The sequence below is a fragment of the Sphaeroforma arctica genome (assembly GCF_001186125.1).
Source record: "Sphaeroforma arctica JP610 unplaced genomic scaffold supercont1.803, whole genome shotgun sequence".
Taxonomy (NCBI): domain Eukaryota; class Ichthyosporea; order Ichthyophonida; genus Sphaeroforma; species Sphaeroforma arctica.
The window spans coordinates 16,057-28,295 of NW_014039755.1; the positions used below are offsets into that span (position 1 = coordinate 16,057).

General features: G+C 41.0%; 2 protein-coding genes across 2 annotated transcripts; one reads left to right on the forward strand and one right to left on the reverse strand.

Moving 5' to 3' along the window:
- Positions 1-2,419: 2,419 nt before the first annotated feature.
- Positions 2,420-5,883, forward strand: SARC_08681 (hypothetical protein). The gene is made up of 6 exons (XM_014297332.1): positions 2,420-2,471; positions 3,941-4,029; positions 4,350-4,435; positions 4,564-4,801; positions 5,003-5,149; positions 5,286-5,883. The coding sequence occupies exons 2-6, from the start codon at positions 3,984-3,986 to the stop codon at positions 5,357-5,359; spliced, it is 591 nt and encodes a 196-aa protein (XP_014152807.1). The 5' UTR covers positions 2,420-2,471; positions 3,941-3,983; the 3' UTR covers positions 5,360-5,883.
- Positions 5,884-9,305: 3,422 nt separating this feature from the next.
- On the reverse strand, positions 9,306-11,812 carry SARC_08682 (hypothetical protein; the record flags this gene model as incomplete). Its single annotated transcript, XM_014297333.1, has 4 exons — positions 9,306-9,486; positions 10,734-10,846; positions 11,333-11,493; positions 11,740-11,812. 4 exons carry the CDS (start codon positions 11,810-11,812, stop codon positions 9,306-9,308), a joined length of 528 nt encoding a protein of 175 aa, XP_014152808.1.
- Positions 11,813-12,239: the final 427 nt, after the last annotated feature.

The window sequence follows — 12,239 nt, forward strand, 5'->3', positions numbered from 1 at the left end:
TTTTTTTAATTGTTTTTAAAAAACAACAAAAAAAAATGCTTCTTATTTACATTCATAAATACAGCCCCCGGCGGGGGCGGTCTGGCCTCCATTTTTTTATATGTATAATTTTATTTTAATAAAATATAATATTTCACTCACATTCGCAGCTGGAGTTCGGACTAGATGGGAGATGTTCAATCAATGGCATTTAAAATCAGATATTTAAATAAGATCACAGGTGTTCAGTGCTTCTCCTCCATCAATTTATAAATAAAATTACTGGAGTTGATATTTTAGATCTTTTTGTCTATAAAAGGGAAATATCCAGATGTACACCAATATAATAGTATTTTTGGGATATAGGGGTAAAATGGGTTCCGCCAAGAAGCCTCGGATTCTCATTCAGAACAAGAGAGAGCACCACGTTTTTTTTTAGATATAATCATATACTTCGCCATAGCGTTATTAGTTAGAGTTATTGTGTACAAATAGACTGAAATAGGCACAATTGACGAATTTATTTTACTATGTGAATATTTACCGTCCACTCTTCAGTCTCTCACAGACTCACAGGCTCTCCACAGTCCCACACTCCACACACAGTCCACACTTCACATTCTCACAGACTCACAGAGACACAGAGTCACAGACTCTACACTCCACAGTCTGTCCGTTCCACACTCCACAATCCACGAGTCCACAGTCCAAACTCCACACTCACAGTTTACATTGTCCAGAGAGGTATGTATTTACTATGTACAGAGCCATAGACCACAGTGGCACAGTCTCCCTATGTAGAGTTGTAAACTCTTGCTGTGTAGAGAATTCCCGGTTACCTGAGAGAATTAGAGAGGGCTCGGAGTCTCATGGAGGAGTCGTGACTTGTGACTCGTGCTATATTTTCGTCTATTTTGTGTGTGTTTTTTTTTAGTCATGCATACATATCAAATGCTTTTTCATCCCCTCTTAGCTTTTCAAGAATGATCAGAATCACGTATGTATGTACAGCGGTCTAAAGATTGTTCGAGATTCAACTGGAGTGGTGTCAATATTTTTTGGCTCAGTTGGCGCCTGGCGGTAGCCATTGATTTAATTTATCACTTTCGATAGGCAATATTTCTGCCTGCCATATCCCGCACCTAGAGAGAACAACACCATAGAACGCATACATTGTACACTCGCACCCAACGCATCTGTGAGCGCTATCAATCGGATTCGAATTTCCACAATCTTTGGTGTAGCACGATTGACTTTCTACTTCTTTACGGTTTAATATTGCACTACTATTTTAATTGAATATTAATCTATCTATATTCTTATATTCAATGTTTTTTACTTCGATCGAAGGTGCTTATTGCGGCTTTTTCTATATACATTCTAATGTTTTCGTTGTTATCGTAAAAGCACATGCCAATCCACTTTTCTTGGGAGAATATAGAACAAGTCCTTCGGACGTTAGTTCGGTCCCCTATATTTTGTTAATTTTAAGTCTTCTTCTCTTTCTAGAGGGTCATGACAAGTTCTAATAGATTCATTATTCTGGTACATACTGAAAACAAGATTTGCGTCCCAGCCAAAAGAAAAAGGACATCGTAAAATAAGGTAGACGAAAAATGAGATTTGACTACAGTACAACATTTTTAAAATTTCATAGCTAGTTACATTGGTCTCTCCGTGTTCCACAACCACAGGATCGGCCATTTGAATATATTCAAAATCGAAACTCAATTTAACTCAGATTCTCGGCAAACCACCACCATGCAGCCATGTGCCAAATGTGCGAGATAATAGGAATAATAGAAAAATCCCACATTTGCATTGCATTCTTCCTATGTTACTTCCCATTGTGTGGGATATTTTATACCCCCTTGTTTGTTGTTGTCGTCTATTTTGGTTTTGTTTTTAGGGTTTTGTATTTAAAAAACAAACAAACAAACAAAATATGCCAAATAAAACCCTAAGTACAACAAACGAGAGAGGTTGACGAGTTTGGGTTGAAGGTTTTTGTTTTTCTTAGGGGTTTTAGTTTTTACTAAAACCACGATTGCCAATTGGATGTTACAGATGACACCCAACCATACCCGAAGGAAGACTTGTCGTTGTTCAATTAAAGTATTCGTCATGGCAGTGAGTCACTGACCGAATAATCTAAATCAATCTGTTGGTTAAAAAAATGGCACTCTACGACAGTCTACACAGACGTCAGGGGTTAGAAATTAAATAACACTAATGATTGGCTTAAAGTCCACAAATGCTAAACTTATGCATTAGAGCAATTTGTGACTCGCGTTGCCCAGGTCCCAAGAGTTTAGGATTCGTGCGGACAGTTGTGTTGCGCATTTTAATATTACATAGTAAATCTGTATTAGTATTTACTATGTATTTATATAGTTGAATTTTGTGGTGTTCCTACCTATGATGATCTCGTTGGTATTATATTTATTCCCTTTCCAAAAGACAAAAGTAGAGAGATCTGTGTGTCAAGTGAGGTATGTATATAAATGATAGTGAATGGCAGTTTCGAAGCATTATATCATTCCGGTTCAGTAAAGACACGCAAACGTATCATCCAGCAAGAACAATAGAATCAAAGTATGCCAGAATTTTATACTGTGAAATTGTGAATGTTCTGAATTGTTGAAGCTTAGTCAAACTGTTTAAACACTTATACGACAGGCTTTCAAATATTGTGTCCTGTCGTATAGTGATATTCATCGTACGTCAACTTCAGTAGCTCACTACTTGTGTGTATGCGAATTGCATGTACATCCATTTCAAGAGTTTGGATTGCCATCGCGGCTCCATGTCTCACGTTGTGGCCACCAATTGTAGTTGGTTATTTGCACCAATATACGACAAGTTTTCAAAGCTTGTGGCCAGTCATTTAGTTGTGTTTATCGTACGCTAACTGTTCTCAATACATAAGCACTTGCGATGTGCTGGTACATCGGTTTCAAGAATTTCGAGTGCCAACGCAGCTACATCTTGTTTCACGCTGCTGCCACTAGTTATAGATGATTAGGCGCACAAGTAATGCACAAGCCAATAATTTAGCTTAAATGATAGGTCAGCATATCCTGTACGGTATCAATCAGTGTATGAATCTAAAACTGCTTGCTGAAGAGCTTTTAAGGTTTATATGTGCATCTTACAAGTAATTTGGACATATTCTAAGATACACACATACCCAGTATGTGGTTGTTCAGGTCCATTCGGGTGCGTTCATTTTATGAATTTTCAAAGGTACGTGTGTATTACTTTTGTACGCGTTGGTGTGCCGGAACATATTTGTGCCGGAGAATAAGTTAAAACACATCACTTGTATCAATGTTTGTATTTGAGCATGCATTCAGTCGTGTTTTTTATCTCGACGTGTGCTGCACTCAGGCTGTGTATGTGCACCTAGATGGCTAGAAGTATAGCCTTTGATAGATATCAGTCTCACAGAATGCATTATCGGTATGTGTTACTTGTGAAATGTAGCCGATGTATATTGATGGTTACACCAGTGAGTGACGGTGCTTTGACCGCAGAAATTGTGTGTATACGATGTGGCTTCCAGTATGTATCACTTTTGCTGTCATATGAACGATGTGCTATGTCAAACACTAGACTGATATACACTGATTTGAGATGGATGATCCAAGATCAATACACTAGCATGTCTCGGCTGATGCCTGTGCAAATGTTTGCTGAATGGTGGCTCGCGATATCAGCGGAATGGCTTTTCGAGATTCATGAGCGAGCCACCTTTCTGAAGTGACGCTAGATTTGAGCTTGCTTGCCCGTCACATGTGATGTGTTCTCTTGACATCGTGTTGGATTGCCTCGGATTCTCGTACGTTTTTGGGCCGATTCATTTGATATGTTAGGTATTCCGAATGTACGTGTTAGTATTCGATTGAACAAGAGACATGTTGTGTCACTCATGTGCTACTATTTATACACCCATAAGCAGGTTCCAATCCCCACAGTTTAATACGAGAATTTAATTTGATACGATGGGAAATTGCTGTGGATCGCAGGCAGCAGCCTCCAAACCGGATGGTATGCCAATCTCGCACGCCTGAATTACCTTCATTTCTCGCTTTGACTGTGATGGGGAGGCTAGTTAGGACACGTTTCTGAATACAGTTGTACGCACCGTGTGCGTATGTTCTACTAACACTGCGCGTAATCAATACACACGCACACTCTGCAGTTAAGCAGCAGACACCTCCCGCGACAGCTGAGCCACCTAAAACCCAGCCATCCAAGAAGACTACAATAGTCGAGGTTTCCTTTGTTATGTATTGTTTTGCGTTGTCTCTGTGTGTGTGCCTGAAAGCTGATTTTTCGTATCGTACTATTGTAATTTTGGGTTACAGCTCCGGACCATGCGCCAACAACTGTCGACACACTTAAAACAAAAGACGATACGTATGAGCACAGGAAGGCCAAAGAGGAAGAACATGTATGTGCGGTCTATAAAGGCACTTGACTTAGCTAGTCTGCTTGCTTGCTTGTTGGCACTGTGCATTGTATTACATAGGCTGTGGCTTAGTCTGACAAGCAACCGCACTATTGCACCCAAATCGACAGTCCCAGGACATAGAGGCCGAATACAAACAGCTAATGGCCGCGGTAGACGAGCATGCCAAAAAACGCGGCGAGTACTTTGACAAATCAAAGGCCGCCCATGACAAGGGCGATGACGCGGCGGCCAAGGAACTGTCCAACAAGGGCAAAGAACAGGGCAAACTCATGGAGGAAGCCAAGCGAAAGGCGTCCAGGGCCATGTTTAAGAAGGTCAATGCAGACCATCCAGAGGGCACCTGTGGTGAGTACGCTGAAAGTTGTATGCACTATATATCTCCCTTCTCTTTGGGTGTTTGAAGTTTTCTAGTAGAACCATCGCTGTGAATACCACTATAGATAAGCGGTCTTAGCCACCATCACGTACTGCACATCAGCAATCTGACATGCTTCCCATCTGAATCAATATCCACTCACTATCCGATACGATTGCACCATACCACAGATTTACACGGGCAACAGGTAGAGCCGGCCATGAATCTTTTAGAGTCATTTATTGCCGATATGAAGGCGAAGGGCTTAAAAGAAGTCACGATAATTACAGGAGCCGGCAACCACAGTGATTTTCACGGTCCTAAGATCAAGCCAAAAGGTGCGTCAACTTTCCTAGTGTGTGTATATTGTGACCACGCCAAAGGAGTCCATTTTAGCTCGAGCTTTATTAGATTACTGTTCTCCTTTCCCTCACTAACAGAACGGCTCTGTCTTTTGTTTTCTAAATGCAACAGTGCACGAATTCTTGAAAAAAAAGGGCATGCCCTTCGAAGAGGTCAACAATGGGTCAGTCAAGGCTACAATTTAAGTGATAGGTGCAAAGAAAAAACGTCACATACCCAGAATCTTAGTAGCGAACACTTGGCACACAGGGCCGTACAGACTGAAACATCTGGAGCCATTCAGTTTCTGATCGGTATTTGAGCCTTGAATGTGACTGCCAAGCTCGTAAAGTTATTATTCGTATCTTCGATTATTATTTCTCCTTCTCTGGGGGTGAGTGTGGGAAAGAAGCAAAACAACTCCCTTGAATTGCGTGAAACAGGCTCGATTCGCATCAAAGTGGTTCTCTGGCACTCAACAGCGAATTCCAAATATTAGTCAAGCAGATTCCTTGATTTGCTTAATGCACGTTTGTTTTGCATCAAGGTGGTAATCCGGCACTTCAATTATTAGTCAAGAGATATCCTTACGTCCGTTACTTGGGATCGAGCGTATAAACAGTCATGAACGTACATGCATCAGGTAATATATATAGAGATTGATCCACACTCCGTAGACATGTATGCACTATTGCACTACTATGTAAATAAAATAGAGCACCAATGCAACAATATACACTAAAACTGGATAATAATGTGGTTGTTATGGAGACGCATATGCGCACATGTTTACTTGTTGAAAAGTTGGCCTCAAGAACGAACAAATTCCGATGGACAGTTTGATAAGCATTCGAGATGTACGATATAAATTAAACTAATTACAGATGCTGACCGACACACACCACTTCATTGTTTATCGCGTAAATAGGTTTCAACTGTAGAAGGAAGTCTTGCATATTCTGGATACCTTGTGATATGATGACTATCATGATAAATGTGGTTAATAGTTTGCATGACCAATTGTGAGCTAATAGATCGAGACCTACAGACGATTATCAATTCTATGTGGATCTCAAGTATTAGGTTATATTTATAGGAAGAATTCGATAGACCTGTTCTTAGCAGCACAGATCAATTCTGTTCCATTTACAACAATTTATATATTAGGGACTTTGACAGTACTATATTTAACAGCACATATCAATTGAATCTTATCTACAAATACATTTGAGGAACATACGATTACTGTCAAACTCTGCTGCCTTGCATGTTATATCATCTATCTGGAAAGATACGCGCCATCATAGCTGATATGGGCGGGTCCATCAATCGTTCTGTACATTGAGGTATCTCGTGACCACAGAGCATTCCGCAAATGTGTGACATTTCCAACCTAGCCAATAATTTAATTAGCGGTGCCGGTGTTACGACAGACAGCACTATTTCACAGCCACGCTGTCCTTCCGTACAAAATTGCAGGTATACAATCTAACGCTTTATTGCCCTCGCTGTACATTGTCTTCAATGGTTCATATCTATTCACTGGTGCTTCGTTTTTGCAGATCCGGATATCGAATACAACAGTGATCGGTGGTTTAATACGTCTCTCCAGTTAAATACTAGTTCGGTTGTCAATGCACATTCTGAGCGTTGCTCCGGATCCCGTTTGGGTGGTCGCAAACCAAACGATCAGAACTATATTTGTCAGTAGAAGTATACACTATACATGCCAGTGATTTCGCAAAGGAAGAGAGGAGGAATAGATGAAGTGCTAACAAGAACAGGAATGACAGCGCCTGTGAAAGTGGAATACTTGGACAAAGCTGGTAATACAGCTCATTTGATTCACGGGAATATGTGGGTCACACTCCAAGTTCACACTGATGTATGTAGCAATTACGATCTTTAAATTTGCATTCAAAAATAAAGCTAGTATGTTTTATACTTCATCAACTCTGTGCAAAATCTCAAACCTATCGCCTTTCGGACACCCGAGTGAATGAGAAAGCGTTAGGCAGCTGCGTCTATTATTCCAAATATATAGTTCTTTCAAGATGTACACACTTTTTGAATACTATTTTGTTCTAAATTGTACTACAATCTCTACCACCCCCTCAACCCGTCTGGCTACAATCGTATATAAAGTTAAGAAAAAGGCTCTAAAAGTTCACCTCGCTATGCTTGAATGAAAAATATTTTTAAAATTGACCAAGTCTTCGTATGTTAATTTATCTATGTACTGTATTTCATTTGTACATCCTGTGTGTTGGACTATATGAGTATTCAATAAGTTGGTATTTACTTGTTAAATAGAGAAAAAGAGGTTTCCCACTTCTTCGGTGTACTTATTTATCCCAGTGGTAATGACCGTTGTCTGACTGTTCAAAGTTCAGACTTCAGACTTGTTCAAAGTTGAGAAAGACTTCAGACTTCAGTCGTCAGTGTTTGGAAGAGCCGACTTCTCCCGTATATTTGGAAATAAATATGCATGCATGTTTTATTTAGTAGGCTATGATGTATCTTTTAAACATATATGCCGGTGGCCAGTTGCCACAGTTGCCACTGGACATCTTTTTAAGTTTTTTAAGTTTTGTTTTTTTTATACTTATACAAAATATGCCATAGAGCATAGCCTTCTAAATTATAACAAGGCTATGCCGCTATGCGATACAATAATTAGATGCACAATTGATTGTTATTTATTTGTAAAATAGCGATATTAATCTATTTTGCCAAAGGCATTTTGTGCCAGTCATTTGAAATAAATACCATACATGTATTAATATGCCGTAGACTTTTTTTATATGCCAGACTTTTTTGAATAAATTTTAATTATGCCATAGATCCTTTTCAAAAATATGCTGTACATACATAACTCTCTAGATTGCACGAGTGTCGTACATAGAGACGTAGAGTCGTAGAATCGAGTCTTACATATGGCCGCCGCCGTACGCTTAACGCCAGTCGTGCGATTATATTTTTAATACCAATTAGATACTTTAGAACGAGAGTTATTATCGTATGCACTCCATTAACTCGTATTTACTCCACATCTTTAATCATTTGCTTTACATATATCTAGTTATTTACCCAATCACTTGCTATACACAATCAATTTATGAACACTACGCAAATGAAAGTTATGCAGCAATGACTTCTAGATTAATCGGTGAAGCGAGTGCGACATAACAATAAAGATATAATTATGTTAGTGATGAGAATGCGACAGATCAATACGGATATAATTATACAATCTTATAAGGCCATAACAAGGTGGTACAACTGAGCATTGGTCTATGCTATGGCGGCTGTATAGTGTGTTAGTGGTGCGAATCCACAAATGACTCACTCCCTCTATAGATAAGACTATCTTGAATAGATGAGTCTGAGGGTGACACACTCAATATACAAATCACGTTTCGAGCGCAAAAGAGATCATTCAAGTTGTAACGCGCACAAGATTACACAAAAACGAAAAGGGACAATTTGAGTGAAGTATATAATATGGCTCCACCTATGTTATACGATCTAGATGAAACCTCATTCCTCACTAAAGATGACCCTCTCACGTTCTTCGGAGATGAAGTTAGAGATATGCCTATATCGACGTATTCCTGCTTACAACGAGTCATGGAACTAGGTTGGTTAATTTTTTGCTACCAGACTAGTCCTCATATCTCAGCTTTTATTTAAGTCTGAACAAATTACAGGGTAGTCTGAACTCAGGAGGTTTATAAAACTGATTGAAGTACTCTGGAGACCTGGGTCACTGCTTTAGTGAAGCCCTGGTGTCAACTGTAAGGTGGGAAATGGTCAAATCAAACACCCGACATGTTCTTCAATAAAAATGAGTAATAGATTATTCAACACATGTTCTGCCACTCTGCATTCCACATTTCGGTACAAACTTTCTTCGAGAATCATGATAGTTGTATATTAAACAATGATATTCTTAGTACCAGTCACTTTGAATATGTGATGCATTTACAAAACTGATCGTAATCAACAATGTTCATTTGGGTGTGAGAGTCGGAGCATAAATTAGAAATTTCTTTTGCAGAAATTAAAATGTGCATAGATTCCAACGTGTCGTAATCATTCAGTGTCTAAAGCAATACGATCTTTTATAGTAACCGTAACCTAGTGATCATTTTAAAGTGCTATGGGTCTCTCGCCAGCGTCAGGGTGTTCAGATCCGGTGGTGAGTTGGCTGTTGTCATGGTGATTACCGCCGGGATGCTTGATTTCCGGTAACCGGTTGTCGGCCGTTTCGTGGTATGGTTTGGCTTTTGTGCTCACAAACTCGAGTAGTTCCTTTTCGGTCAGTCCATGACTGTATGTTACAGTGATTAAAGTAAAGTGTTCGTGTAATTATGAGTGGACTCTATCTTCCTATGCCACACCCTGTGACATGGTATGTAGTCTTTGACATCGTATGTAGTAAACATTATTGAGACAGGACGCAGTGACCATAAATTTCGACAAGGCACTGCTTCCACACATGTGTTTGGGTTTAGGGTTTCAAGCCCATGACGGAATACGTAGGTAAACACGGTGTGATCGTTCAACCAATAATTCGACTCCCAATACGAGACTTACAGTCTACAGATTAGACTTACAGTCCATAGTTAGAAAGTGAATGAGACGATATATATAACAGAATGCTGTATGGTAGTAACGTCAAGAGGATTTCGTCTATGCTTTGGGTTTTAGAGTTATGACAGTAATACTTTGGAACAACGATGACGACGATCTTGGCTTACACTTGCACGTCCTTAGACAAAATAGCCACACACCGGTGTGTGCAACTATATCTCCCAATAGCAGACGGCCGCGTAACCAAACACTCGCGCGCTAATTGACCCAACTAAATCGGGCTGAAGGTCCGTCATAACATTGCCTACACCGCCTAAAAGTAAATTTGCGGTCTAAACAGAAACGAGATGAAGCATGGGTGCACTGGTAAACCTTTAACCCTAAACTAAAACACAACTCACAAACTAGGTGCATGTACCCAATGCTGTTATCTCAGGACACAGGACCTACACTGTACTTTAACGTCTCGCAAACACCTATTGAACCAATTTTATGACAAGCACCTTGTATACAAAACAGGCGCATGCTCCCAATGCCGTCACTTAAGGACACAGAACCTACACTGTACTCACACGTCACGTAATCAGGTTTGTTCCGACTTTATGACATACACCTTAAGTACAAAGGAACGACACCGCACCTCAGTTTCAAACTATCACACAGTCGTTGCTCTGTACGCCAATTCAAGACTACAATACAAGCACAAGCCATTTTCCTGCACCCCTTTCGCATAGGTACACAGGAACATGCACTTTCCTTGAACCCCATTCGCATAAGTACAAAGCGAAAAGCCACTTTCTTACACCCCTTTAGCACAGGTGGATAGGGCTCAAGTGCACCTGACACCAAGACAACAGGACATCCCTTTAGCACAAGTGAACAGGGCTCAAGTGCACCTGACACCAAGACAACAGGACACCCCTTTAGCACAGGTGAATAGGGCTCAAGTGCACCTGACACCAAGACAACAGGACACGCACGCACCTGATGCTCCGTAAACAGCCCTGAAGTGTTTTGAATCCGTTGGGCAGTGACTTGTCTGTGCGGATGCGCATGAACTTCCAGTTGCCGCACTTGAACTTGGGGTCTCTCTTTTGCTGCAGTGGGTGAGGGCGTGCAGAGGGGGTGGATGTGAGCGATATGGGGTGAATATAAACGCATTATATATCAACTGTACAACCGTATAAATAAAATAGACAAGATATGACTACACATATATAGACTATAACTATATATATATATATTATAACTAAATATAAACTCTGAACACCTTATTGGCACTTTCCATTTTGCCGTTCTCAACGCAGACTCATCTCTCTGGTCATTTGCTGCGCCTCACACGCCCACACGCGAACATGTGTGCAAAACATAGCAATCACACGCGTACATCAACCACAGAACAACTCGGCACAACAGTGCACGCGTATATCACGACAATCAAATCCATTTACAACTGCCCTCCGTATAGACAGGCGTAGGCAAGTATTATACATTTCCCTAAGCGGCATACAACGTGCAACTGTCAATGTGGCGTGTGTGGTTGTTAAGGTCTCAATGTGGCGTGTGTGGCGTGATGTACATACAGTTGCCAGGATTCTTTCTTTGGTCCATTGGGCGCCATCCGGCCCTATGAGAGGGTCCCAGGTGCATTCGATGATTTTGTTGTCGTATTCTTTGAGCTGCTTCAGTGGCACGTGCAGCTTACCCACAGGCTCAGGGTAGTTCAGTACAAACAAGAAGCCATCTGTACACACAGCACACACAACACACACAACAAACACACGCGGAGATACACGACAGCGGGTGAGTGGGCGATCAAAGGAGGCTCACTCGCACACACACGTCAGCACGTGGGTGAGTGATGTAGGGTCTAGAGTTTGCAGGCGGAGTCAGAATATCAACGCAAAGAAACGTTCTTATAATTTGCGCCAGGGACGGTGATTGATCGATGCCACAGATTGAGAAAAGATCAATAGAGGCTATAGAAAACGGGGCATGGCTAAGGGTAGTAACATTGGCGCCATAGGGGATTGTATTGGGTGGGAGTGGAAGATACGTCTCATGTTGTCACAGGGCAAACAGTGGGCAAGCAAAACCTGCAGACGAGTGAGTCGGGACCTGATCTCGCTAGCATGCAGAAGGGCTTAGAGTATAGGGCGTAGAGTGTAGTGTTGGGTGTAGGGTTTAAGGTTTAGCGTAGAGTGGTACGTGGTTGGTTGAGGGTGAAAAGTTTGTCAGTTGTCTATTCATTGTCACCTGAGGGGTTCATATGGACAAACGGCACACAAACTACACACTCCTCTACCCAATCCACACCAAAGCCACATGCAACACCACACACAGTCCATTACATCACAGTACTAAACAGCACACACACTACACACTCCTACCCAATCCTCACCAAAGCCACATGCAACACCACACAAAGTCCAAGCACAGCTCAGTACTAAACACCATACACACTACACACTCCTCTACCCAAACCTCACC